This window comes from Populus nigra, chromosome 9 (assembly GCF_951802175.1).
Source record: "Populus nigra chromosome 9, ddPopNigr1.1, whole genome shotgun sequence".
NCBI lineage: Eukaryota > Viridiplantae > Streptophyta > Magnoliopsida > Malpighiales > Salicaceae > Populus > Populus nigra.
The window spans coordinates 15,862,211-15,889,506 of NC_084860.1; the positions used below are offsets into that span (position 1 = coordinate 15,862,211).

A 27,296-nucleotide genomic window follows, 5' to 3' on the forward strand; every position below is an offset into this window, starting at 1 on the left:
TGATGTTCAATGTTGTATTGACGTATAACGAGCAAGTAATTTCATTTGAATCCCCGTGTAAAGAAACAAGTAAGAATTTTTTTCATGGTTTTCTTTGCACCATTCTCCTTCACTTGGATACACTAAGCCCCAAGCTCAAATCGGGACGAACCAACCATACTCAAACAATTTTTTCTTTTATAAAAAAAATTGGAGTTAATATTGCTAAACATGAACTAATTAGCGTTCATCAGAGACCTAAGGATTCAAGCCTGCCCTTTAAAAGCTCAGCTTTCTCTTTTGCAAAAAGAGAGCAAATTTAGCTTAAATGCAAAAGACAAAGCACCCATCATAAATTGGTCAAAAAATACACATCCAAACCCAAGCAAATGGAAAAACTAATCCAATAGGACAAGCATATTTAGCTGCTAGTTAATTAGAACAAGCAGCTCCTAAAACTCGAGCACAAAACCTTGTTTCAAGTTAACAAACAATGGATTTGAAAGCTTATAACTCAAAACAAAAATGATCGAGTAAATTCCATGTAAATTCATAGTTAGATCGTACTAAATCTTATTTTTTTGGGTTTTTTTTTTAAATAAATGTATGGACTCGTAAAATATAATAAAAATTATTTTATATATATATATTTTTAAAGTAGTTCAAAGAAGTAATTAATACAACTATACTAGATATTTTTATATTATGAATATTATTTTAAGATCTACCGGTGTGATTGACTAATCTGAAATTTAGCTAATTTAAAACTTAGAGCATTTCTCCTTAAAAAAAAACTTGGTTAAACTAATTAAAAACTCGAATTAATTCAATAATATAAATAAAACTTAATTATTAATCCGTTGATTTTCCAAAAAAAAATCAAATTTTAGTTTTTGTAAAATTTTTATTTTTAAATCAACCTAAATTCATCCATACAATCCGTAAGCCGGTCAATCATGAACTCAAAGGTACAACACCAACCTGAAAAGAAAGGCAACATCCTCTATCCTGGAGGACCCCTCGTTACCCCCAGAAATTTACCTGCCAAATCATCCATCTCGTTATCCTGACGCCCACAAACCCAAATCCCTTCCTCTTCGATTCAAACCTTGACACTCACCGATAAAACATGTCCTTCCCTAGGATTCCTCTGTCTAGGGTTCCTTCATATCTCCACAACAGCAACAACTGCTTTCACCTTCTCCACCCGCCCTTTATCCCGGTATCCAAAACGCCATCATTACCCCCTTACCAAACTGCCCGTACATACACTGATTTCAATTCCCAAACACAAACACAACCCCCTCTTTCACTACCCTCTTTAATACCTTCTCCTCCTGTTAATAATCCCAATGCCACTCATAGATGGAAGCCTATGTGCTTATATCACACACATGGCAAGTGTACTAAGGTAAAGTTTCAAACTTTTCTACTTTTTATTAGCAATTATTCCTTTGCTGGTTTCCAGTGTTAATTCTGTTGAGAATTAGCTAAACTTAGATAAATAAGTGCAAACTTTTGTGGGTTTCTATTGTTAATTTTGTTAAACTTGTGAAAGGTTTGGACTTTTGAACTGTGATTGGTAATGGGATTTTTGTGGTTTATATTCAGATTGATGACCCTGTTCATGTAGAGAGGTTTAATCATGATTGCTCTAGGGATTTTCAAGTGAGTGCTGCTGATTTTGAACGAAAAAGGCCTCAAGATTTTGACTTTTTCTTGGTGTTTGATTTGGAAGGGAAAGTTGAGATTCTTGAGTTTCCTGTACTGATAATCGATGCAAAAAATATGGGTGTTGTCGATTTGTTTCACAGGTTAACACTCTTTTATTTTTAAGGCAACGTCTAATGGTTTGTTTCTTTATTGTCTAAGTTAAATTGAAGAGTTTAGATATATATGAATGGAGTTTCTCTAATACTGTAAATTATTGCACCGTAAATGTTACATTGTTAATGGTGTTTGTTTGGGACAATCATAAATAAATTGGCAGCATGATCTGTGAGTTTGCATTGTTTTGTATTCTTAAAATTTCTTTTATGCTTTACAGGTTTGTAAGGCCAACAGCAATGAGTGAGGAAAGAGTAAATGAATATATTTACAACAAATATGGAAAGTTTGGAGTTGATCGGTATGATGCCCTTTCTGCTTTTCATGTCACAATTTATGATTAGCAGAGCCATTTTTAGCTTAGGAAGCAAAATTCTGATGGTCACAAAAGCGTCTAGATGATTTTGTGTAGTTCCTCCTTTACCTGCACATACTATTTTGACGATTAACAGCTGCAAACTGATTATTTTATATTTATTTTTTCTCAATATATCTAAGATTAGTCATAGCAGTGATGCTGCTGCTGGATACTAAATGGGCTGTGAAACCAGCAATTTTCTGTAGTTAGTTTATGCATGATTGATGCTGATGACTGGTTGTAGCTGTCTTAAGAACATGACGTGTTTTGTTTTGGCAAATCAGTAGTATGTAAGCTCCTTTGAGTTATATCAGCCACGTTAGCTGCTTTACTAATAGTTTAGTAAATACAGTTCTATGATGCTATGAGCAACGTTAGCATCTCCTCTTGACCTCCATGCTTCCACCACCATTGGCAAATCTACTAATGTTTTTCCTTTTCTGGTAAATACACCTCCATTAACTTAAATTTTCCTATTGTATTATAAGTTATTCTACATGGAATGAGTTTGGAATAGCAATGATTCATCTTGAACATAGTCTTAGTTTTCTATGTGTCTGGTGGAAAATTGATCCATCTTACAATAGTTACTTGCTTTTGCAGTGTGTGGCATGATACAGCCCTCCCATTTAATGAAGTTCTTCAACAATTTGAATCATGGTTGACTCAACATAATTTGTGGGAAAAGACTCGTGGTGGGCGCCTTAATCGAGCAGCTTTTGTAACCTGGTGAGTCTATCGTTAAACCAATTGCGTTCTTCTAAGTAGACATATTGTGAAGGTGGCAAAGCCCACCCTCAAAATAATAAAATAGGCATCTTGCTTCTGGTTTGTGAAATAATATCCACTTGGTGACATGTCTTTGTTCTGATCTGGTATCAGTGGAAATTGGGATGTGAAAACACAGGTCCCTCATCAATGCTCTGTGTCCAAGTTGAAGCTCCCCCCATACTTTATGGAGTGGATCAACCTGAAAGATGTCTATCAAAATTTTTATAATCCAAGAAATGAGGTATGCAAACTGATTTTTTGACTCTTAAGGTTTCATAACACATCATTCATAATTCTAGTCACGAAAATTACGATCATGTCTGAAGAAAAGGATTTTTATGTATTTACAGGAGGTTTAATGCTGCTGACATCCAATACAAACCAAGCCAAAAGTTTAGAGCATAGATCTGAATTTGTTTTCATTTTGCGAACTATCTTAATAATTTTTCCGATTAGCACTTGCTATTCTGAATTTGCTATTTATGCTATCAACTATAAATTAGTCATAGTTTTGATTAGTGTTGGGTACAAGTGACCCCCTTCATGATTATTACTGGTTGATGGCATTTATTCTTTCTTTCCTTGTGTTTAACCTTCATTATTGATGACAGGCCAGAGGAATGAGGACAATGATGTCGCAGCTTAAAATACCAATGGTGGGAAGTCATCATCTTGGTCTTGATGACACAAAGAATATAGCAAGAGTCTTGATACGGATGCTAGCTGATGGCGCAGTTTTGCCGATTACCGCCCGGAGGAAGCCTGAGTCACCAGGAAGTGTTAATTTTCTGTACAAGGATCGCATATAGTGTTGTTGGTTCTAGCTCTGCAACTGTTTTTGGAAACCTTTGTTTGTTCATCATGAAGTTGTAAGGGCTGAGTATTCCTTCAAAACTTAGGAGAGCAAAAGGATTAGCACAAGAAAGAGAACAGTGCACAGGCCAACAACAAATCATTTACACACGCTTGCTAAACATTCCAACATTTTTACTAAATTTATTTTTATTAATTGATGTACTAAACACAAGACCTTTGTTTCATGCCAACTTCTAAATTGAATTTACATGGGAAAAAAATTGTAAAAATTCTTGAATTCAAATTTTGGAAAAGGGCACGAGAAAAAAAAAATTATCATGTATATTTTTAGGTAGGATACATTATTAAAAATATCACGATACTTTTCGGTTAAATTATTAAAAATATAACGTTTTGAGATACTTTATTAATTATAATTGAACCTAAAATTAAAACTTGATTATTGGTGTAACTTAAATATCCCTGAAACTAAACTAAAAATGTTATTGAAACCAAGAAGAAAAAACTAAATTTGTGTTAGATATTATGGTAATTTTTATGGTTATTATATCATTATGATTTAAAAAAATAGATTTAAAAAAAAATATAAATTTTTGACTTTGTTGTTATTAATATTTCAAGAGAGAATTTGTAACGGGATTTATGCAAAACTTAATATATTTTGATTATCTGAATACTTTTAAAAATATAATTGGAACAAACATAGTTTCAAGGAAGGTTATCAATTCTGTTTTATTTCGTTTGAAATGACTGATATAACTTGGTCCAGTTAAAAAAAAAATAGAATAAACCAGAATAAATTTTATTTCATTCTAAATCTTGACCCGCTCCAAAAATTCCAGCTAGAACGTTCCGGTTTCATTTCTGATGAAATGTTTCTGGCCAAATAGTTTTTTATTTTTTGCTTTTAATTTTTTTTTTAATTTCATTTTTTTAGCACTTGGTTTATTAGAGATTGAACTTCATAATTTATTCTGATTTTTTGTGTGGTTATCTCAATCTCATGAGCATTGTCATGTATTTAGCGAGTTAATCCAATGACTCTATTTTTTTTATCTATTTTTTAATTTTATCGTTCGATTTTTTCAACAATTTGTTGAATATGAATTAGGTTTTGTTATTTGTTTTAGTTTTTTTAATTAAATTATCTTAGTCTCATAACCAGGGTTAAGTGTTTTGCAAGTTAACCAGAGTAAACTTAAGTCATTTTATGATCTCATGACCTGAATCAATTTAATCAAATTATATTTTCATCTCAATATTTTTTTAAAAAAACTATCTTGAATTTTTTTAATCAAATTATATTTTTATCCATCATCCAAGTTGTTTTTGGATTTATCAATTCGATCAGTCATATTATGTTAACTCTCTCATTTTTACTAGTATTTAAAATTTAAATTACATAATTTCAAATTAATTTATTTTTAAATTTAAATTTAAATTATATTTGTTAAATATACATGTATAATAGTATAATCCCAAAACAACACCTAAATACTTTAAAATCAAAATATACTTTTCTATTAAAAAAACAAAACATTAATCGAAAAAAATTGAGAACCTTGATTTCAACTGCACGTCACTATGTTAACGGAAAAAAAAACCTTGGGACTTCATTTTTTTTTTTCCCTATTGATGGAGAAATCAATAATTGGCGGCAATTCTTGCAAGGAAAAAGAAAATTGAAGAAAAAAGGGAGCAAAATTATACTTAAGCACAACAGTATTCATTCTCTTCTTGGCGCGTGCCGCACTCTCCGAAGGAATACCAGCATCAATGGACAACCCCTCTCTCGCGTTGACTACACGTCAGTTCAGTCGCGTGGTACGAGGCTCAAAAAACCAGTTCAAAACCTCTCCTTTATAAGCCCCAAACTCTGCCTTGTAAACACAAAAATCAAACAGAGCCCCAAATTTCTCCGGAACCCCAAACTCGGATCGGTCCAACTCAGTGAGTCGCTTCTCGTATTCAAAACTCTCTCCCTCAAATCCCTCCAAAATCAAAACCCATTTCCAAAACAACACGATGAACCCTTTTTTCTCTTAAAAGTCCATATATACATATATACATACGCCTATTCAGTCATATTTATATATAATATTGTTTTATATATTATGCAATTGAAATCGGGTTCGGGTTTGGGTTCGGGTTCTTCGCCTACGGGCGCTAGGCTTCGAAAGAAGCACAAGAGACTCGATGCGATATGTGAAACCGTGTATAATCAGAACCATAGCGAGTCCCTCAATGAGGAAAAATCCGGGTCGGGTCAGGCTGCTGACTTGGAGCTCCGACGGAGTTCACGGGTCAGGCGGGCACCTGAACTGCTCGATGTGTCACCGCCACCGGCCAAGAAACGGAAGAAGATGAAGAAGAAAGTGAATTTGGGTGTTAGTAAAAGTTATAGGATTGGCAATAGTAGTTTAAGGAGTGGCAATAGTAGTTCGAAGAGGGTTATGGAGGAGGAGGAGGAGGAGGAGGATAGTGAAGGAGAAGAGGATTTGGATGATACGCCGGGGAGTTGGAGGTCGAGGTTGAGGACAAGAGGGAGGAATGCTGGGAAGGGAGGGAGCAGTGGGGAGAGTAGGAGGAGGAAGCTTTTTGATGACATGGAGGCGGGGGAGAGTGAATTGGGTGAGGGAGAGGGGGGTTTTGATGGTGGCAAGTTTGTTATGGGTTCGAAGAGGGTAGGGAGAGTTAAGGCATTGAGTGGGCTGGAGAGTGAGGAGAAAGAGGGTGGGAATGGGCACGGTAGTGGAAATGTGAGTGAGAACGATGAGGATGAGGAGGGTGAGGAAGATGATGAGATGGAGGTGGTGAGGAGTGAGGATAGTGATGAGAGTGTGCTGGATTTGGGTGGTGAAATTGATGGTGGAAATGAGGAGGAAATAAGGGATGACGATGGTGTGCAGGTAAAGGGAGAGGAGGAGAAAGAGAGATTGGATGGTTTGGAATTGGAGAGGAAGGGTGATGGAAATGAGAAATTGGAAAATGTAGAGGATGATGAGAAAATGGAGGAGTTGGTCATGATGGATGCGGAAAATGAGAGGGATGTTGATGAGGTTAATGGGGCTTTGGTGAACGAATTAGAGGATGGACAATGTGGTGCTGATGAGATTAAAAAGGATGATGTGGAAAACGTAGATTTGACAAAAGGTGTGGAGGACAGAGGGTGCTGTGATAAAAATGAAAAGTATGTTGTTGAAGAGTATGTAGATTTGACAAAGGAGGTGGAGAGCAAAGGTGGATTGGATGAGCTAGAGGGTGAGAAAGATGTGAAGGTGGACAAAATGAAGCGTGATTCAACCAGTAGTCTTGGCAGATCAAAGATTAAACAGGGTAGATGTTGTGGTTTGTGTGGGTGTGGAAATGATGGTAAACCACCTAAAAGGTTGGTGCAAGATGGCGGTGAGAGTGAAAATGAGGCATATAGTGGCTCATCAGCTTCAGAGGATGTAAAATATGATGTATGGGATGGGTTTGGTGATGAACCAGGGTGGCTTGGTCGTCTCTTGGGTCCTATAAATGATCGTTATGGTATTGCTGGAATCTGGGTTCATCAAAACTGTGCTGTATGGAGTCCAGAGGTGCAGTCCTATAACCAGTTTTATTTATTTTCGCTTTTCTTGGTGAATTTTCCATGATTGTAAATGTCAGTTGCTAGAGACATTAGTTCTTTGAATATCACTTTCTGTTGTTTATTATTCCCTTCATTTAGGTTTTAATAAATACCCTTTCACTCAAGATATGTTATGTCTTTGAGGATTGCTATAAGTGCGTCGTAGTGTGATCAGTTGTACTAGGTTGTCAATACACGATCAAAAAAAAAAAAAAGGAAAAAGAAAAAAAAACAGAGAGAGGGTCTGTTGACACGTTACTCAGATGAGATGCTATTATTGTATTGGCAGCAACTTTAATGGTCATGAGTGCTCCTTGATCACAATGATGGTTCCCTTTGCATGATTTAAACTGATGTTGTCTGTTCAAAGTGTTAGGGCTCAACAATAGACCACAGTTAGTCTTGTATTTTATAGGAAGTAAACCAATGGAATATATATTTTGGAAGTAAGCTACAACCTTTACTTTTTAATTTTTCATGGACATTAATTTTATGTATGTGTATTGAATGGGTTCTTCTATCTTGTTTTATGAGCTAGTAGATTTTTGCAAGAACTGGGAGTTTTTAAACATTAATTGGTACTTCCATCTGACTATTATGTTGCAGTAAATCTCCATACCTTGTGATCTGTGTTTGCAGGTTTATTTTGCTGGCTTGGGTTGCTTGAAAAATGTTAGGGCTGCACTTTGCAGAGGCAAAGCATTAAAATGTAGCCGCTGTGGAAGGCCAGGGGCAACTATTGGATGTCGTGTTGATCGGTGTCCGAAAACTTACCACTTGGTTGGTTATTTTATTTTCTGTGCAAAACATTCTTCTGTTTTGGTTTTTATTCTGATTTTATTTTTTTTCTTGCTTATATTATTTTATTTTTCCAGCCTTGTGCACGAGCCACTGGCTGCATTTTTGACCATCGAAAATTTCTTATAGCATGCACATATCATCGGCATCTCTTCCAACCTTATGGTAATCAACATGCAATACGGATAAAGAAATTGAAAGCTAAGAAAATGAAGTTACAATTGAGAAAGGTTTCAAATGATGCTTGGCGAAAGGATGTTGAAGCGGAAGAAAAATGGTTGGAGAACTGTGGCGAGGATGAAGAGTTTTTAAAACGTGAAAGCAAGAGGCTTCATCGGGATTTGTTGAGAATTGCACCTGTGTACATTGGAGGCTCAGACACTGATGGTGGAAAACTATTTGAGGGCTGGGAGTCCGTTGCAGGGCTTCAGAATGTCATCCAATGCATGAAGGAAGTGGTAATTTTGCCTCTATTATATCCCGAGTTCTTCAGTAATTTAGGGATTACACCTCCTAGGGGTGTTCTTTTGCATGGGTACCCTGGAACAGGTAAAACTCTTGTAGTACGGGCATTAATTGGTTCATGTGCTCGTGGTGATAAACGAATAGCATATTTTGCTCGCAAAGGTGCAGACTGCCTAGGAAAGTATGTTGGGGATGCTGAGCGCCAACTGAGGCTCCTGTTTCAGGTCGCTGAAAGATGTCAACCTTCAATTATATTCTTCGACGAGATAGATGGATTAGCACCTTGTCGTTCAAGGCAGCAAGATCAGACTCACAGCTCAGTTGTATCCACGCTGCTTGCTCTTATGGATGGTTTAAAATCCCGGGGTTCAGTAATAGTGATTGGTGCAACCAACCGTCCTGAGGCTGTTGATCCAGCATTACGTAGGCCTGGGAGATTTGATAGGGAGATTTACTTTCCATTGCCATCAGTTGGGGACAGGGCTGCTATTCTCTCCCTCCACACACGAAGTTGGCCTAAACCTGTTACTGGGTCTTTGCTGAAGTGGATTGCAAGAGGAACTGTAGGTTTTGCTGGTGCTGATCTGCAGGCCCTTTGTACTCAAGCTGCCATTATTGCTTTGAAGAGGAATTTCCCTTTGCACGAAATGCTAGCTGCTGCAGGCAATAGATCTCCTGGTGCTAAACGCATTCCTCTTCCAGCTTTTGCAGTGGAAGAGAGGGACTGGTTGGAGGCTTTAGCTTGTTCCCCACCCCCTTGCTCTCGTAGAGAAGCAGGGATAGCTGCTTATGATTTGGTCTCCTCCCCTCTTCCCACTCACCTCATTCCATGTCTTTTGCAGCCACTATCTACCTTGTTTATTTCATTGTATCTGCATGAACACCTCTGGCTGCCTCCTCCACTTTTGAAAGCTGCAAAAATGTTTGAATCTCTGATTGTTTCTTCTTTAGAGAAGAATAATCTGCCTACTGATCGTTGGTGGTCTCACATTGACAGTTTCCTTAGAGATGCAGATGCTGCCAAGGAAATATGGAGGAAACTTTCATGTGCTGGCATATTAACTAGAGAGGTTATTTGTGCTGATACTGATGCATTTGCAGAAGAAACTGATGCTGAAAGTGTTCAGGTGGAACCTTCTGCAGTTCATATTAGGGGCACGCACACTAGTTTATTTCGAGAGGTTTCTTTTGCATCGAGCAAGAAATCTGGATTTCGAGTATTGATAGCCGGGAGTCCCAGATCTGGCCAGAAGCATCTTTCTTCTTGCTTTCTTCATTGTTTTGTCGGAAACGTTGAAATTCAGAAGGTTGATCTGGCTACTGTTTCACAAGAGGGGCATGGTGATATGGTGCAAGGAATAACAAGAATATTAAGTAAGCCTCTCTCGCACACTCTCTTTCTCTTTCTTCTTCCATATTTTGTTGGCAAGATTCATGATTTCAGCTACATGAGATTCATGATCACAATGCTTGCATAGTAACCTTGTATTTTGTTTTCTACTCAATTCCTGGGATTGGAGTGCATTTCTTTTTTCATTGCTGAAGAGTTAGCTTGAGTATTTTAATTGACTGTTCCAACAAACATCATCTTTTGTTTTCTCTTGCATATATCATTTTAATAGTATTTCAGTATTTCCTTTTTTGTGTTGCTCCAAAAAAACACTATCACCTTCTAGAAAATGGCTAAGATCTTCATCTATTTATTAATGCTACAGGTTTTGGCCTGCTATTGTGGACCTTAAATGTAGGTTAGTTTTCAAATGTACACAAGGTGAAGGGTTTTTTCAACTCTTTGATCTGCTTTGCTGGCTATATGATGTGGAATCCAGTAATGTATTTAAATGTCATATTATATCACGTCCTTGTACTTGGGATTCCTGGCCTGGCCACAACAATTAATATTGGAATTAGATGCTACTGAAGGATTTTAGTAGCTACTGAACTCTCTAATTTGGTCCCTTATCAAGTTGACATATCTGTTTATTTTTATTTTTTCCTTTTAAACTTTAACAGAACTTTTAACTGCTAGTCAAGCTGAGAACTGACTATAAAACTTCTGGCTTTGGACATAAAACACTGGGTATCTAATCTAGCACCTGGATTGCACCACACAATTCCTTAAAGGTTTCAATAGTCTCTCAGTTGGTCTTACTGGAATGAAAAGCATATACATATTTTTGTGCTGTCATAGGCCACCTAGCTATTTAGGAGTAGGACTCGCAAAATAAAATTCATACTGAAATAATTGCTCACATAATGAGATAGATTGGTTTTCATAATTTGCCCTTGACTTCCTTTCTTTGGTAATTAAGGAGGAGTGGGGAAGACGCATGGGAACTCATTGGTAACATGAAAAAACTACACTGGTCTTTAGTAGGACTGACGTACAATTTAGTTTGTAGTTTAGTACCTTCAGTATAAAATAATATTCTTTGATTAAGGATACGCAGAGTTGGTTGTCTTTGTCAACTCTTCCTGACCTTTGTAGCTTAAGACACAAACTCAAAAATGCACTTGCATGAATTCTCACTCCTATCTATTTGCCCTGGCAGTGAAGTGTGCCAGTTTCCAATCATGCATGATATTCCTGCCAAGAATTGATTTGTGGGCTGTGGAGACATGTCATAAAGTTAATGACGATGGTGATGCATCTTCAATTAACCATCAAGTTTATGAGGAGAAAGAATCCTCTTTGACAAACAGTCAAGTTGTGGAAGAGGAAAATGAGTCACCCATCCATCAATGTATACCGGCTGAAATGACAGAACTTCAAAATGCTGCCCAAAGTATATCACCTGCCTGGAGCTCATTTGTTGAGCAGGTGGAATCGATATCCGTGTCTACTTCCTTGATGATTCTGGTATGAGTTTATTTTTTTGGATAATTTTTTTTGACATCTCATGTTAAAAGTATGCGACAAGATACACCTTGTACTTATCTAGCAATACTCTCACAATACTTAATTGAAATTTTCATATGAAATTAACTGTAGGGAATCTTGAAGGATATTATAGTACATGTTATTCTTCCTGTTTCAACAAATATAAATTTAATTAGGATTCTGCAAGCGTAACTGAATTAGTAATCAAATTCTAGCATAAGGTGTATACTGTATAATGAAGATGAGATATGAAAATGCTTTCTTGGCATAGAATCAATAACTTTGACTAAAGGTTTTCAAGTTGGGAATTGTTTGTCTACCCATGAAAACAATGTTCTTGTATGTTGAGTGAATTCTATATATTACTATTTGGCAACCTTTCACATCTGCAGTCTTTTAACCTGTACTGCATAAAAAGTTTGCGTGTGCATCAGTTTTTCCTGTGCAAGAATCTCTAAAACTATACCAAATTACTTCATCTATTATCAAAATTAGTGTTTTTTTTTTTTCTGTTAGAGATTGATTAGTTTAGCTATTGATTAGAGAGTGCTGTTATGTGGCCATTCAGTCCATTTCCTTGCATGTTTGTGTGCTGCAGGCTACCTCAGAGCTTCCATCCTCAGAACTTCCCCAAAGAATAAGGCATTTTTTTGAAAACAATAGCTCGAATAGCAGGCATTCAACTCCATTGGAGCACACAGTACCCCGATTTCCTGTGCATATTGATGGGAATTTCAACCATGATACAGTGATCAGTCTTTCAGCAGAAGCATTATTGAGAGACATAATTCAACCATTTGTTCAGTTGATTCATCTTAAAGCTCACATCCCTACAAATATACCCAAACATCATAAAACTTGTGATTCCATTCTTGCTTGTTCAAATGCAGAATATGACAATCAAAATCTTTGTTCAGTTGTTAAAAATGAGGCTGGCACACAATGTCCTCATGGTCCTTTAAATGTTCCACCACCACCCAATAATAGAAGTTTGAAAGGAAAATCAAGCATGTTGCTGGCAATCTCTACATTTGGCTATCAAGTTCTGCGGTATCCTCATTTTGCTGAACTCTGTTGGGTCACATCTAAACTTAAAGAAGGTCCTTGTGCAGATGTTAGTGGTCCTTGGAAGGGATGGCCTTTCAATTCTTGCATTATTCGTCCCTCTAACTCATTAGATAAGGTGGCTGCTGCTTGTAGCTCTGGCAATATTAAAAGCAAAGAGAGATCAGGTTTAGTCAGAGGGTTACTTGCTGTTGGTTTATCAGCATACAAGGGTGAGTACAATTCACTTAGAGAGGTCTCCTTTGAGGTAAGGAAAGTTCTTGAGCTTCTAGTTGGACAAGTTAATGAAAAAATTCAGGCTGGGAAAGATAGATATCAATATGTTCGTCTTCTATCACAAGTGGCTTACCTGGAAGATGTGGTCAACAGCTGGGCATATGCTCTGCAGAGGTACGGTGGACTGTTATCATTTGTTTGTTAATTCATCCATTTCACTTGTAGATTGATTGCTCACAACCTTTTTTCTCATTTCAGTTTAGAGCCCGACACTCCAGTGAAAGTGGCAAATGCTAAACTGAAAACCATGGAATTCCCAGGTAATGATACCTGTGCAGATGATTCTGTTGAAAGACAGCACAAGGGAGACACTCCTGATAGAAACTTCCATGAAACTGAAAGGCTGGAAGAAAGTCCCAAGGGGTTTTCTGATAAAAATCAGGAAGGAGGTGAATCAAATAAAGTAGAAAATGGTTTTTGTGATCTTAACCCTGAGGACAGAGCTATACTTTCAGAAGATGGATCAGAACAGCATACCATCCTCTGTGAAGGTGCCAAAACTGAAAACCATCAAAATTCTCCTGCTGATAATCAGTTGGTTGGTAATATTACAAATGAGCAGAATGGGACCTCTCACAGACAAAGTGAACCTGAAATTACTAAAAATCTTGCAGTTACTGATGGAAATTCAGAAACCTTGAAACATTCTAATGGATATACACTCACAGAACCTGCCCCCTTTTCTGAGAATGGTCTCTGCAATTCAGGTGAATTGGGTGCCCTGAAGCTTTCTGACCCTGGGAGCTCCTGCAATCAGAGTAATGGGTTGGCTGCAGAGGGAATGGTAACATTTGATGATACTGAACCTAACCATAGTGAGCATGCTGAAGACATTGACGTCTCTCCGGTTGAAACTAGCTGTCCTCCTAATTCTGGCTTTGTGTGTTTGTATCGCTGCTGCTCTGTATGTCTTAATGCTGTACACGACATGATTCAGAAATTCCTTGCTTGTAAATTGGCATTAAACAAGAGCAATTTGACAGTAGAGGATGTTCACGATGCTGTTGCATCATTGTCAGTGGATCTTCTTTCAGTGATTAGAAAAATTGATATTACTGAAGAAATCAGCAATTCATTCAAGGAAAGCTCTGATAGAAATCCTGAAAGATATGACGGCTTCTCAGAATTGCATAGCTGTCAATATAAAAGTTCTGAAGACAGTTCAATTGTCCCAACAGAATGTGGTTGTCACTCTGTGTTCGAATCTGTAACTGTGAAAGCAAGTCATTCGCCAGGCTCCCAGTTTGGACTTGACCCAAAATTCATTTTCAGAGATGGCATTCTTGTCCTTGTAGATACCACCGAGGATGTTTCTTTCCATTGTAAATATGAGACTTTGTGCCTTTGTTCTCTTGTAAAATCAGTAGCAATGATGAAACAACCTTTTGGTTGATTTTGCACAGCTTGGAATTGCCTGGCAATGGCAACTCGGGTCCTTCACGCAGTTTGTAGGTTTATATCCTCTTCCTATATAGAATCAAAATTTTGTTAGTAAGTTCCAATATAAAGATGTTTATTTTGTTTACCATTGTCAGCAATTCAAAGAGCTTTATTTTCTAATTGTAGCTTTAACTCTTCGTGATTCTCAAGTCAAGTACTACCAAGATAACAGAATCTGACAATAACATCATGGATAGTCACCCCATGGTTGAGTCTATTATCCAGCTTGCTAGAAAATAGAAAGGGACAAGTGTTTGGGTAAGTTTAAGGTTTAAAATAATAAGAAGCCGACGAAAGAGCATCTGATGCTGGCAAGTTGTTACAACGTTGTTGCAGATCATCGACGCATGTATGCTGTGACGATAATTTGTTACCATCATTGTCACCAGGCGTGTCGGTGGCTTCTTTGCAAAGCAGGGGACTGGAATTTTGGGTTTTGACTACCTGTCTTGGTGGTGGGGAATGTCTATGGAGCAACAAGAGAATGTTGCGTAAAGGTAAGGCAATTTCCAGCAGGAAAAGTCTTACAAGCTCTAGTCCCTGACCCTCTTATTAATAACGTATCCTGAGCTGTGGGATATTTTGAACTGCTGTTTGTCAACAAAGCACTGCCCAACTGTGTTTGGATAGGAGGGGAAAAGAAGGGAAGGTTATTAAAGGCAAGTGCTTGAAGGAAATGGTAGGGCTTGAACCTCTTTGTTTGGATATGCAAGGAAATGGGAAGGGAATAGAAAGATTATTCCTTGAGGATGAAATATAATGTCCAATTATGCATCCATATTCCGTGTCTTCCACAGTATAACTCAGGAAAACCTTGCTCCTCAATCAACATTAAGCAAGTGCAGCAGCAGAGGGTGTTCATGATGTTGCACAGTTGCAGTATCGTTGTTGATGGGTCTAGTGCTCTCAGCAATCACAGAAGGTTGATATTAATTGGCAAGTAATCAGACAAATCATTTTTATGAAGCTTGACATGGGAATCCTGAAAAACTTTCAGACTGTCCTAAATTGTTCAGCTTTGATTCCAATAGTTATATAGATTTGTTTTGATTTCACTTGCTTACTTGGTATAAAGCCTGCTCTTCGGACTCGCAATGATTTCAAAGCAAATTGAATTATGGTTACCAAGTCCGACATCAAAGGATCACCCTGTCGTGGAGTACCCTACCTCAAGCATGCTAAAATAGAAACAAAATATTTGATTAATTCCATGTTCTTACATATATAGGAGAATATCATGCGATTGGTAATTAACAACAGGAATGTCGGTACTTCTCTGCCATGCAAGCAGGGAACAGAGGCAGGAATTTAGGTTTCAGTGCCTGTTTTGGTTCCATCTCAAGAAATCCTGGTAAATTTGAAGGTACAGCAGTTTCCAGCAGAAAAGGCCTGATCAGCTCTAGGCCCGGATCCTCTTTTATTGTTGAATCCTGGATAGTCAGCTTTCTTGAACCTAACTTTCTCAACCAAGCACAGCCAGCATCCTCTGCTAATCTCTCGATATCCCACTTCCTGTAAGGCTCTGTGGTTTTATGAGTCACATGAATTTCTCCAATCACTTCCAACATGTCATAAGCACTCTCCAGGAAGCCCTCCACCAACCTTTGATGTTTCCTAAGAAGAGAAATATATGTTATTACACAGTTAATTATAAAAACATTTTCCAATCTTGCTTTTGACCTAGCAGTTCAAAACAAAACATCATATAAAATTGCAGACAAAAGAGAGGTCTCACGTTTAAATCCTGCGATTTATACCTTGAGAACAAAAAACATCAAATGACCTATGGCGAAATGTAGCATTAGTCGATCGTCTTAGCTGAACTTACTCAATTTGGCGAGTATTTGATTCACTCCTTTTGAGAGCTGTAGCAGGAGAATTATAGACTATCCTGTCGAACAACTTCTGATTCAGAAGAGGATGCTTGATCATAGTATGTGCATCAACTCCTTGCATTATGGTACATCCAAGTTCCTCTAGCTCCCTTAAGTTTGTTGCAGCTCTTGAATACTTCAGCATCATGGTATTTTATGTTTACAGAAGAACCAAAGGCTTTGCCCAAGCAAGCAGCAAAAGAAAAATCACCTTCTCCTACCAGTAGTATTTTATGACAACTGCTGTAATGCCTTATCCATTTCTCTTCCTTATTGTTATCATGTATGCTAAGCATTTCCATTTAGTTCTCTAAACCATCCATGATTTCTATTTGGCTCTCTCTTCTGTTGAAAATGGCCGGTTCTAGGTTGTAATGAAGGAAAAGAATTTTAGATGAGATGAACAGCTGACAGGAAGTCTACTCTTTAAAAAAAGACCAACGAGGGTGACTTCATGGTGGAAGAATACATCATTATGTTTCCATTTGTGAGAAATTATTTCATATGGCTTAGGCTCATTTAGACTAAACCAATCACGTTTCAGGAATCCAGTGCAGCAGCTAGCCCAGGTGTAAGCTCCACCAATCAATCACATAGATTTAGTCACCATTCTATACGAATTTATGAGATCAAACCAGCAGATCATACTAATGAGAGGCTTAACTAAAAAAATGTAGCTAGTCACCAGTGAAAAGAAAAGGGAAGGAAAAAAAAAACAAAAGCAAAAGTGTAGGGCATGGAAATAATAGTCTTTCATTTGTTATAATTTGCATAGACAAAAGGAAAGGTAAACAAGAGAAAAAAGCCATGTTCTACGGAGACATTCTTCACTGTATGCTATGAGGTTGTGAGAATTTTGAGTGATAACATTTCTTTGTAGTCCTTTTCTGAAGAAATAAATTAGATTCCATTAATTCATATCTTCAAAAGCACTGAAAGACATCCATGAGAAACAATCACAATATATCTCTTATAAAAAGAAAAGGAAAGGAAATCAATCTTGTGTTTCTGTGCCACATTAAGCTAGAAGATGAGCTACTAGATTTGCTTGAAGAGACGATAGTTGCAGCTTTCTTCCTGTAAGACAAATATCCTTGATACATCTTTGAGTTCCATGCTTATATAAATGTGTGTAACCAAAAACAGATAGGTTATCACTTTCAAGCTCAAGCAAAACCAGTCCCAGGCACATCTAGACCAAACGGAAATGTGAAATTGCATTGGACCAAGGAAGTTTGAAATGAAACTTAAAACACTCTTGTTTTTCCGATAAGCCGGAAATTTATTGACTACAACACCATAAGGGAAAGGAACCAACTTGGGGAAAGAGGTTTACATTACAAGCACAGGGCTCAGAAAAATTTGAATAATTGAGCTCCAAGAGTATCAAGCTGAAAGTGAGAAAAACAGCTCCAGTGACTTAATGGCATAATTTTAATCAGCCAAGATGAAAACCATATGACATATCAAAGCAGAATAGAATATGGCCATAGTATTGGAGCTCAATATTAGCCTTGAGCTAAGCAATCTGATAAAGATTACATAAGTGTGCTATTCACTTGGATGGATTACTATTTGAAGAAAAAGCCATCTCAAAGCACACAGCGTCATACTTGTCTGCACAAGATAGTAGATTCTTGTCAGGATGGCAAAAACAGGATTTCAACTTGAATCTTACTGCATCTTCGCTTATGCGAAGAGTATCAATGCCAATAGTTGTATCAATGAGGATGAGAGGAACTTAAAGTTCTGCTCGAAACATATTCAGGCCTTCGGTGCATGATTTATTATGTCAAGCAATTGTAATCCAGGCAAATTTGAAGATACAACAGTTCCCAACAACAAAAGTCTGCACAAGAGCCTATCCAATTTTATTTTCGTATCCTGGATAATCAGAAACTCTGAAATTAACTTTCTTAACCAAGAAAAGCCCAGCATCCTCAGCTGATTTCTCAATTTCCCACTTCTTAAATGGATACGTGGTCTTGTGGATCACCTGAATTTCTTCATTCTCTTCCAATTTATCATGTGCACTCTTCAGGAAGCCCTTCACCAACCTTTTGACGACTCCTAAAGATAGAAATAGAAAATGTGCAATCATCATTTATTCCTTAATTTCAAATAACTATCTAATGAGAATTTAATGAGCCAAGTGGTTCTAGATGAACTTACTCAATTTGGCGAATGTTTTCTTCAATCCATATAAGAGCAGTTTGAGGAAAATTAAACTCTGTCCTGTCAAATAATTTCTAACTGAGAAGCGGGTCCTTGTTCATGGTATGTGCGTTTACACCATTCAAGCTCCTCAAGCTCTCTTAAGTTTCTTTCAGCTCTCAGGTTGTACTTTCGTATTATGGTATCTATTATTTGTAATGAAACCAGTTAGAATGCATCCATGATCCAACAAATGATATTAATATATCTAGCATCTAGGCTGTTGAAAAAATATATATCCTTCAGATCGGGTAGAGATCAGCGACAACAATGTTAGTGGCAGAACCAAAGGCTTTAGCCAAGCAAACAGCAAAAGAATAATCACTTTCTCCCACTAGAAGTATCTTATGACAGCTACTGTAATGTTTTATCCATTTCTCCTTTTTTTATTATATAGACTAAGCCCTTCCATTTGACCCTCTAAACCATCCATTTTTTTTCTCTCAAGAATGGCCAGTCTTCTATATATTATACTTGCCTTTAAATCAACTTTCAAGTAGCTCTTCTTCTATCATGAATATACTACTACTACCATGCATGGTACCGTGAAGGGTTCCAGTTTTATGGCCCAATAGTCCATATGCATGCAATGCCTGTTCAACTTTGGTCGAGGTCCAAGCATGGTGATTTTGTATTTGGAACCTTTATTTGAAATTTACTTGGAGTTCTCTACTAAAAGCAGGTGATGGTGCATTAAGCAAGAGAATTAATTCTTCTTGTAAATTAAAATGGGTTGTCTCATTGCTAGAGGAGAAATTCAAAAAACACCATGGCTATTGGATGGCCAGATATTTTTCAAACATTCAGACACTCCAAGAAACTAATTCGTCCCTGTCAGCTCTCTATAACATGATCAGATTTTTTGCATGCAGGATCCGGCCATCCAAGCCGTGCATGATATAATGTCTCTGATCAGTAACTTCGGAATATTTTTGAAAAGCACTGGAAAGACTAACTATTGGTGAAGCCAGAAATTTGTGCAAATGTACTATTAACATGTGCAAGGCTAAGGGGAGTTACATATATAAGTGAGACAAAGGCGCATGTCTTTAGGGATGTTAACGATGTTGGTCCAACATTGTTAGTGGATCTTCTTTCAGCTATACGGAAATTTGATATTATTACTGAAGACATCGGCAATTCATCTGATAATGGAAGCTCTATCCATAGAAATCCTGAAATATATATGCTGACTGCCCAGAATTGCATAGCTATCAAAGAAAAAGTTCAAGAAAATAGTTCACTTGCCCCACATAGAATGCAGGTGTCACGCTAATTCGCAGTTTGGACTAGATCCAAAATTCATTTCAGAGATGGCATGTCATGGTTCCTGAAAGATACTAATGAGGATGTTCTTAATTTCTATTGTAAATATGAGACTTTGTGCTTTTGTTCTCTTATTGAATCAATAGCAATGATGAAGCAGCCTTTTGGCTGAGTTTGGACAGCTTGGATTTGCAAGCAATGGCAGCTTTGTTCTCTTTGCTGCATGTTGATTAATATCTTCTTTCTTCATAGCATTAAAGTTTTGCCAGTGAGTTCCAATCTACAGATGATGATTCTGTAGAGTCTATCATTAACTTTAAGGATCACCCTGTCATGGAGTCTATCATTCAGCAGGCTAGATAGCAACAAGATGTTTGATAATTACTTCGTATATATACAGTAACAATTACATGAGCACATCATGCAGGCATGTTTTGACCAGATCATTTGGATTTCAGCCATGATTATATATATGGTATCAGTAATCTCTCATAATAATACATTTAAAATAGTTATTGCCACTTAGTGACAGGGGCAGGAATTTGGGTTTGTGTGCCTGTCTTGGTGGGTTGGAAATGCCTATGCATCAATTAATGCCAAAGAAAAAAGTAAAAGCATAATGATTTGAGGAATAAGAGTGTTGATTTACAGAGGGATTGCTCTGTGTCAGGTAGCCCTGGAAAATTTGAAGGTATAGCTGTTTCCAGCAGGAAAAGTCTCATCAGCTCTAGCACCAGATCCTCTTTTATTACCGTATCCTGGATATTCAGATCTTCTGAACCAAACTTTCTCAACCAAGTACAGCCCAACATCCTCTGCTAATTTCTCAATCTCCCACTTACAATATGGTTCTTTGATCTTGTGTGTCACGTGAACTTCTCCATTCTCTTCTAACATATCATGGCAACTCCTTAGGAAGCCCTTCACCAACCTCTGATGTTTCCTAAAGAGAGTAATAGGAATGCATGTCATTAGCACTCTCTATTTAAACTGAAACCTAAACCTAAAAAGACTTGTCAATATTGCATTATTAAGAAGATGGAAAAAGAGGGGATCACAAGCTCAAATCCTGTCACCTACACCTTAAGAACAGAAAATAAAATAAAATCGAAGGGCATAAGGCGAAATGTAGCATGAATCGTCTTAGCTGAACTTACTCGATTTGGTGATCGTTTGATTCACTCCATTTTAGAGCAGTAGCTGGGAAATTAAAGACTATCCGGTCGAACAATTTCTGTTTCAGGAGAGGATGCTTTCTCATATTATGTACATTTACTTCATGAATTATGGTGCATCCAAGATCCTCCAGCTCAGTTAAGTTTGTTGCAGATTTCGAATACTTCCGCATCGTGATCACTTTTATTTATTTGTAATTACAAGATCAATCAGAATATATCCAACCAATAACAGATCATATTGACTATAGAAAAAATTACCTTCGGTGTAGAGAGAAGTGGCTACCATGTTTACAGCAGAACCAAAGGCTTTGCCCAAGCAAGCAGCAAAAGAAAAATCACCTTCTCCTACCAGTAGTATTTTATGACAACTGCTATAGTGCTTCATCCATTTCACTTCTTTATTATTTATACTAAGCATTTTCACTTGGCTCTCCAATTCATCCATTTCTATATGGCACTAAAAGATTTTGTTTAGAGTTTCTGTGCTTTGTGGCATGCAATAAAAGAGCTACAATGAAGGGAAGTTTTGAGAATAAAGGAATAATCAGCGAGAAGCAACAAGAGATGAAAAGTAAATGGAGAGTCTTTGCTATGCGGAAGGAATCTCTAAGCCATTATGCCAAAGGGCCATGAGTGATACTTTTTCATGGAAATTTACATCTCAATACTTCGTATGCAATGATACCATTCCTCGTCAATTTATGGAATCAAATCAGCAGGAAACACCAATACGAGCCTTGAGAGTTGAATAGAGGCAGACCCTTGTCAAAGAAAGGGAGGGAACCAAGAGAAGAAAAGGCAAAAGTGGGTTGCCTTGTTGTTCTGCTATGAATGGTGCAGTACAAATAGAAATAGACCTTAGATGAAAGGAAAGGGAAAGAAGAAACAACAGTGGTGGATACATCAATGAAAGTGATGCGAAACAATAAATAATAAAAATTAAAGCAAAAAATAAAATTTTTAAAGAAGAAATTGAGAAGAAAAAGCAAAGAAAAAAAAAAGAAATTAAAGATATGTCTATAATATTTTCATTAATTATTAAAATTGCTTAACATTTATAAAAGTAGTGTATTACTAAAACTTTAATTAGAATAAATGATTGATCTTATGACGCACTAAATAAAATACCCAACAATAATTAAATCAAACCCAATAAATAAAGTCAAATTAATAAACTTCAATTAAAAATTTATATAAATTAAAACAAAAAATATAAGTTAAAATTCAATCCTTCAATTATTTAAACTATTTTCTATCGTTTATGATTATATGATTATACGCGTGTATAAATAATATTTGAAGTTCGAAAGCAAGATCAGTGTCACATGTTCAAACAAACAAAAGTGGGTTCTAAACAGAAGACTCAAGCCTAGGGCTGTGCGAAGAGCGTCGGAGAAGATAGCCACACCATTAACTTTATACCGTGTTAGCACGTTCACCAACACTCCCCTCCCTTTGCAGCCTAAGCCTTGTGGTGGATGAACTATTCTCAACTTTATATATTTCATTGTATTCTTATACTTATTCCATGCAAGATATGTTCATTAATAATTAGAGATCAGTCAGTACTCCTTCCGAATATGTGCATATCTGGCTCATAAATAATGAGCTTCTCCATTTGTTTGGCAAGGCATATAGTTGCAGCTTCCTTGCCGCAAGGAGAGACTAATTAAGGAGCCAACTTAGAGAAAGAGGTTAGCACAAGGGACGCAAAATCATCCCAACATCCTCTGTAAATTTCTCAATTTCCCACTTGCTATTTGGATATTTAGCTATCCTCAAATGTACTTACCAAGAATCCCTTCACCACCCTCTGATGATTCCAAAAATAGATGCAAACATACTAATTAGCACCTTTAACTTAGAACTCAAGTCAAAAAACTTCTAATGTGCGTTGTTCTAAAGTCTAAGGTGTCTAGTTCCTTCCATTCACTATTTTTGAGGTAACTAGAAAGAGGCTCGAACACGAGATCGCTTAGGGAAAGTGGGGTATGAAAGCTAGTTGAGTTACAAAATCACTGCCTGACCTTGCCCTTCTACTTTAAGAACCAAAACAAAACCCCCAATGACTTATTAATGAAGGTACATTACTTTTTCTAGTTGAACTTTACTCGATTGGGCTAATATTTGCTACACTCCGGTGTTGAGTTATCCTGTCAAACAATTTGTGATTGAGAATAGGATGCTTGTTCAATGTACGTGCATTTACTTGTCACGGTGCATCCAAGTTCCTCCAGCTCTCTTAAGTCAGCTCTGCAACACTTTAGCCTCACCATCTTTTGTAATTGCACCAAGACACCAGTTTACATTTGGCTTTCTAAACTACCCATTCTTGTTTGACCTACATACCTTGCTTGGAAGATGGCCTGTTCTATTTTGAGTAACATCCAGACCTCTTCTTCTAGCATGAACATATAGAGATCTGATCAAGCACCCCCTTTGGATGAAGCTGAAGATTTATTTGTAATTAGTGCATGCTTGCTTGCTCATGTTTGAGGTGGTTTGTGTGTTGTAGGCATTTTATTGTCGGTTTGGGCTAGGTTTTATGGTTTTGTGTCCTGGTTTTCCTTTTTCTTAATCTCACTTTTTTTTCCTGTATTTGTGTTCTTTTGTGTGTGTGTGTCTTTGTGCTGGAAGCTGCCTTCACTGGGTTCTAATGTTTGCATTTTCTATCATGTTGTGTTGGAATTCGGGTTTGTGGTTGTTTCTGTTTTTGTATTTTTGATTTTGTCTTCTGGTTCTGAATCATTGGATGTTTTTTTTCTTTTATTTATTATTGGCAAAGGTGTTTTAGCTGTTCTGTTTTTCTACACTTTGTTTTACCGTGCTTTCATACATATATTGTATGCTTTGCCGATTGTTGTCTGTCTTGGATTTCCATTATTTTTTCTGGCCTTTTCTGCACTGTGCTTCTTTAGTTTGTGATGATCTTCAACTCATTTATGATTCTTTCTTAATATCTTCTCACTAGGTTTGCACAACATACAAGCACAACAACACAAATCGAAGCCTTTCTTGAAAGGAAAAAAATATTCTCTTGGAACAATTCATCATTCCAGGTGCAAATTGTCCATCCATATGCAAACCCGTGCTCCATTTCCCACTCTGCAGCACGCTGCTCGTCGTATAATCTGTTGTCTCATATGCCGCTTCAGGTAAGCTTAGGCATTGACCAATTTTATCATCCATGAAAGAGCTATTTGAGAATGACAAGCTTTCAGAATTTTAGCCACCAAAGAGCTTTCATCTTAAAACAGCCATCCAACCATGCTTTCGAGCATTGCTTGTTTGAAAGAAAGTACTGAAATGCCTGAAACCCATTACTCCACTGCTTTTTGATGCACAAAGCTTTTCCAAGCCACCTAGTGTATTCTACTAGTCTTTATCCCCACCAGGAATGACTTGGAAGCGCATGTCTACCTCAGAACAAAGATTGTGTCCCTTTGTTTTTCTATGTAGAGCTAGTAGTAATGCTGTAGCAGCCTTTAGCACCCTAGCAGGCGACCTTGGTCTGATATTTGATTTCAGTATGTAGGTTTAATGGCCAGTTTCAACTTTCAATATACATATGTTTATTTATTTATTATTTTTAATTGGGGCTGCTGTCAAATGCCTTTATTTTCTCTACACCTAGATTACTCTTTAATAACTCAGGAAAAGAAAAGATTACATCATTTTCATTCCACAAGTCTTCTTATAGAGAGAGGATATAATGACACAGTTGCTCAGTGTCAAAGACTGGTACTCTTTCCAAATTTGAAGGTACAGCAGTTTCCAGGAGGAAAACTCTCATCAGCTCTAGACCCAGATCCTCTTTTATTTTCATATCCTGGGTAATCAGATTTTCTGAACTTTACTTTTTCAACCAGGAACAGCCCAGCTTCTTCTGATAGTTTCTCAATTTCCCACTTGCTATATGGATCTGTAGTCTTGTGAGTCACATGAACTTCTCCATTCTCTTCCATCATGTCACTTGCACTCTTAAAGAAGCCCTTCACCAACCTTCGATGACTTCTAAAGACAGAATTCAACAAAGCATTTCACTTATCGTTCACAAATCAAAACTCAAATAACTTGCCAATGCACAATTAATCTTGTAGCTACTTAACCAACAAGGTCAATCCTTGGTCACATAGGGAAGTCCAGGATTGCTTTTAAATTTCTAGTTTTTGTGAGCTACCAGGAAAGAAGGTCCATTCCAAAGAGAACAAGGTAGGCCTTAGTGTAAAATATCAAAAATAAAAAGACACAAGAGAGTAGACAGGTCTCAACAGTTTTTTTCCTGCACTTCTTCTTCAAGAACAAGAGAAAAATCCCAAATGATCACATAAGGCAATATATTAGAAGTTGTAGCTCAACTTACTCAATTTGGCGAATGTTTGCTTCACTCCTTTTGAGAGCTGCATGAGGAAAATTATAGACTATCCTGTCAAACAGTTTATGGGTGAGAAGAGGATGACTGTTCATGGTATGTGCATTTACTCCGTGCATAACAGTGCATCCTAGTTCCTCCAGTTCTCTCAAGTTGGATGCAGCTCCACTGTACTTGAGCCTCATCATCTCTTAATTTTGTAAGTACAGGATCAATCAGATTGCAACCAACAAATATTAGACAAATGTATACGGAGACAGGTGAAACATTGTTACCTTCAGAGTATAGAGAAGTGGCAACAATGTCAGTAGCAGAGCCAAAGGCTTCAGCCAAGCAAACAGCAAAAGAAAAATCACCATCTCCAACTAGAAGCATTTTCTGAGTGCTGCTATAATGCTTTATCCATTTCTCTTCCTTGTTATCATCTATATTAAGCATTTCCAAGTGGCTCTCTAAACTATCCATTTCTATATATATTTGACCTTGATGAAAATGGCCAGTTCTATATGTGACCTTTAACCTTTTCTCCTGGCATGAATATATAATCAGGAGGCCTGATCAGGCAACTTCCCTCACCCTCAGAATGAGGACTCATCGGGATTCATAGAGAGTTATTGATGAGTTTCATTTCCAAGGAATTTTTAGTCTTCCATAGCACTGCTGACAGGTTTAAATGTTGCCTAGTTTCTTGGCCCAATAGAAGCCTGTTTCATTAGTCTCCAGGTTCATGCATGGTCGTTTCGTATTTGGACATTTAATCAATTCTCCACCCAAACCAGGTTATGTGGCATGAAGCAGGAGAATGATCCTTCTTGTAAATTACTTCAAAGATCACTAATGTCAAGAGAAAATCGGACAGTTTTGACATGACCATCCATTTGTAGAACATCCACGCATAGCAAATAATTGAAGAACCAGGCCTTGTAATTCCTCAGCAAGTGTGGACAAGATATGGAGTAGAGAATCAAATTTCCAAGGATAAATTACCTTTCTAAGAAAATCACCCTTGATTGGTTTCTTCAGATGGCATGTTCCATTGTCCGAGAAGGATGTGTTCTATCGAGGACAATAATAAATTTTGGGGTTATTGCGTAAAATGTTGATAATTCTTTGACTTCTCACATACGCTAAGCTTACTGTATCTGGATCATGTTGCTGTCACCCCAGACATGAAGAAAACCTGCAGGGGGAGAGGCTATCCTGTCAAAGAATTTGCCAAGCAGAAAAGGGTGGTGCCTCCTAGTGTGTGCTTCTACTCCATGGAGGATTGTTCATGCATACAAGGCCCAAATCAACTAGGAACGTTGTTAATTAGTCTTATCTATCTTATATTAGGTTCATGCTCAGAATAATATTAAACCATACTGGCAGCAGACCCAAAGGCTCTGAGGCATATGCAGGAAAAGAAAAAAAAACCCTTCCCCAACTGATAGTATTTTATGATGACTACTTGCTATAATGCTTTATCCATTTCTCTTCATCTTCTACTTTACTGTCCCTTTCCATTTGCCCTTCCCACCTGTCCATGTTGTGATTAGCTCTCTGCACCAACCAATTCAAATTGGCTCACTGTGCTAACCATTTCCAATCGGTTCTGCTAGGTTTTCTACACCAACCATTCCACCTGGCTTTCCTTGCCTTTGAAAATGGTTAACCTACCCACAAAGTAAATTGATAAGAGATTAAGAGGGCTGAGGCACCTACGCTCAGTTGCTCACTGTTGGATGCAGGATTTGTATATCCTGTGGGATTTAGGTCTCCTGGCTCTCTGCCCCGGTGGACCATGGCTACTCAACTCTCACCAAATTTCATGCATGGTAGGATATGTTGAACCATTTATTGGACAGTTTGCAGTATTGGCCATCTTGTTCTACTGTTTCTATGGCGAGAAAACATAGAGTGGATATAGGTGCCGAAAGGGTTCTGCCTGTGGTGATATCCTAGATACTCCGGCCTCATTTATCCTTTCTTATGGTCCACCGCCTGAAAGCTGATACACCCATTTAGCCAACTGAACTAGTCTGGCTGGTGGCTACCTGGCCGGTCATGCACGAGATATTTGTTATTGACAGCCTCCGAACCTTGTGAGCTGTGTGCCAA

General features: G+C 37.4%; 6 protein-coding genes and 1 long non-coding RNA gene across 9 annotated transcripts; 3 read left to right on the top strand and 4 right to left on the bottom strand.

Annotated features, from left to right (window-relative positions):
* The first annotated feature begins 934 nt into the window (after positions 1–934).
* LOC133702928 (uncharacterized exonuclease domain-containing protein At3g15140) lies at positions 935–3,975 on the top strand. 2 transcript variants are annotated; one of them, XM_062127261.1, is made up of 6 exons: positions 935–1,390; positions 1,591–1,793; positions 2,027–2,107; positions 2,768–2,893; positions 3,047–3,176; positions 3,286–3,414. In XM_062127261.1, the coding sequence occupies exons 1-6, from the start codon at positions 1,109–1,111 to the stop codon at positions 3,292–3,294; spliced, it is 831 nt and encodes a 276-aa protein (XP_061983245.1). In that variant the 5' UTR covers positions 935–1,108; the 3' UTR covers positions 3,295–3,414. The 2 variants fall into 2 exon arrangements, with proteins under 2 accessions (XP_061983245.1, XP_061983244.1); XM_062127260.1 differs by lacking the exon at positions 3,286–3,414 and adding an exon at positions 3,547–3,975 and having other exon boundaries at positions 936–1,390.
* A 1,672-nt stretch (positions 3,976–5,647) lies between these two features.
* LOC133703200 (uncharacterized) lies at positions 5,648–14,412 on the top strand. Its single transcript, XM_062127657.1, has 6 exons — positions 5,648–7,335; positions 8,007–8,147; positions 8,243–10,004; positions 11,183–11,490; positions 12,110–12,966; positions 13,051–14,412. The coding sequence occupies exons 1-6, from the start codon at positions 5,866–5,868 to the stop codon at positions 14,243–14,245; spliced, it is 5,733 nt and encodes a 1,910-aa protein (XP_061983641.1). The 5' UTR covers positions 5,648–5,865; the 3' UTR covers positions 14,246–14,412.
* Positions 14,413–15,471: 1,059 nt separating this feature from the next.
* On the bottom strand, positions 15,472–16,691 carry LOC133702636 (uncharacterized protein At4g26485-like). Its single transcript, XM_062126941.1, has 2 exons — positions 16,121–16,691; positions 15,472–15,906 (listed from the first exon to the last, which is right to left on the bottom strand). The coding sequence occupies exons 1-2, from the start codon at positions 16,312–16,314 to the stop codon at positions 15,543–15,545; spliced, it is 558 nt and encodes a 185-aa protein (XP_061982925.1). The 5' UTR covers positions 16,315–16,691; the 3' UTR covers positions 15,472–15,542.
* A 1,082-nt stretch (positions 16,692–17,773) lies between these two features.
* LOC133702799 (uncharacterized protein At4g26485-like) lies at positions 17,774–19,002 on the bottom strand. Its single transcript, XM_062127112.1, has 4 exons — positions 18,925–19,002; positions 18,650–18,757; positions 18,339–18,357; positions 17,774–18,236 (listed from the first exon to the last, which is right to left on the bottom strand). The coding sequence occupies exons 1-4, from the start codon at positions 19,000–19,002 to the stop codon at positions 18,028–18,030; spliced, it is 414 nt and encodes a 137-aa protein (XP_061983096.1). The 3' UTR covers positions 17,774–18,027.
* Positions 19,003–20,092: 1,090 nt separating this feature from the next.
* On the bottom strand, positions 20,093–21,665 carry LOC133703271 (uncharacterized protein At4g26485-like). The gene is made up of 3 exons (XM_062127734.1): positions 21,083–21,665; positions 20,804–21,002; positions 20,093–20,589 (listed from the first exon to the last, which is right to left on the bottom strand). The coding sequence occupies exons 1-3, from the start codon at positions 21,267–21,269 to the stop codon at positions 20,313–20,315; spliced, it is 663 nt and encodes a 220-aa protein (XP_061983718.1). The 5' UTR covers positions 21,270–21,665; the 3' UTR covers positions 20,093–20,312.
* Positions 21,666–22,524: 859 nt separating this feature from the next.
* LOC133703380 (uncharacterized) lies at positions 22,525–24,451 on the top strand. 2 transcript variants are annotated; one of them, XR_009843877.1, is made up of 2 exons: positions 22,525–22,906; positions 23,796–24,451. It is a non-coding gene; the product is annotated as an uncharacterized LOC133703380 (long non-coding RNA). The 2 variants fall into 2 exon arrangements; XR_009843878.1 differs by lacking the exon at positions 22,525–22,906 and adding an exon at positions 22,924–23,287.
* A 104-nt stretch (positions 24,452–24,555) lies between these two features.
* LOC133702800 (uncharacterized protein At4g26485-like) lies at positions 24,556–25,381 on the bottom strand. Its single transcript, XM_062127113.1, has 2 exons — positions 25,188–25,381; positions 24,556–24,838 (listed from the first exon to the last, which is right to left on the bottom strand). Exons 1-2 carry the CDS (start codon positions 25,379–25,381, stop codon positions 24,556–24,558), a joined length of 477 nt encoding a protein of 158 aa, XP_061983097.1.
* Positions 25,382–27,296: the final 1,915 nt, after the last annotated feature.

What these genes read in the sequence shown, in the direction of transcription:
- LOC133702928 (XM_062127260.1), top strand. Translation starts at nt 1,109, where the DNA reads ATGTCCTTCCCTAGGATTCCTCTGTCTAGGGTTCCTTCATATCTCCAC. An exon ending in CGAGCAGCTTTTGTAACCTG is followed by an intron (nt 2,894 to 3,046) that starts GTGAGTCTATCG and finishes ATCTGGTATCAG; the next exon opens with TGGAAATTGGGATGTGAAAA. An exon ending in TTTATAATCCAAGAAATGAG is followed by an intron (nt 3,177 to 3,546) that starts GTATGCAAACTG and finishes TATTGATGACAG; the next exon opens with GCCAGAGGAATGAGGACAAT.
- LOC133703200 (XM_062127657.1), top strand. Translation starts at nt 5,866, where the DNA reads ATGCAATTGAAATCGGGTTCGGGTTTGGGTTCGGGTTCTTCGCCTACG. An exon ending in GTCCGAAAACTTACCACTTG is followed by an intron (nt 8,148 to 8,242) that starts GTTGGTTATTTT and finishes TTATTTTTCCAG; the next exon opens with CCTTGTGCACGAGCCACTGG. An exon ending in CTACTTCCTTGATGATTCTG is followed by an intron (nt 11,491 to 12,109) that starts GTATGAGTTTAT and finishes TGTGTGCTGCAG; the next exon opens with GCTACCTCAGAGCTTCCATC.
- LOC133702636 (XM_062126941.1), bottom strand. Translation starts at nt 16,314, where the DNA reads ATGATGCTGAAGTATTCAAGAGCTGCAACAAACTTAAGGGAGCTAGAG. An exon ending in TCAAATACTCGCCAAATTGA is followed by an intron (nt 15,907 to 16,120) that starts GTAAGTTCAGCT and finishes TTCTCTTCTTAG; the next exon opens with GAAACATCAAAGGTTGGTGG.
- LOC133702799 (XM_062127112.1), bottom strand. Translation starts at nt 19,002, where the DNA reads ATGCTTGGACCTCGACCAAAGTTGAACAGGCATTGCATGCATATGGAC. An exon ending in TAAAACTGGAACCCTTCACG is followed by an intron (nt 18,758 to 18,924) that starts GTACCATGCATG and finishes TAAAAAAAGGAG; the next exon opens with AAATGGATAAAACATTACAG.
- LOC133703271 (XM_062127734.1), bottom strand. Translation starts at nt 21,269, where the DNA reads ATGGATGAATTGGAGAGCCAAGTGAAAATGCTTAGTATAAATAATAAA. An exon ending in CACTTCTCTCTACACCGAAG is followed by an intron (nt 21,003 to 21,082) that starts GTAATTTTTTCT and finishes AATAAATAAAAG; the next exon opens with TGATCACGATGCGGAAGTAT. An exon ending in TCAAACGATCACCAAATCGA is followed by an intron (nt 20,590 to 20,803) that starts GTAAGTTCAGCT and finishes TACTCTCTTTAG; the next exon opens with GAAACATCAGAGGTTGGTGA.
- LOC133702800 (XM_062127113.1), bottom strand. Translation starts at nt 25,381, where the DNA reads ATGAGGCTCAAGTACAGTGGAGCTGCATCCAACTTGAGAGAACTGGAG. An exon ending in GCAAACATTCGCCAAATTGA is followed by an intron (nt 24,839 to 25,187) that starts GTAAGTTGAGCT and finishes TTCTGTCTTTAG; the next exon opens with AAGTCATCGAAGGTTGGTGA.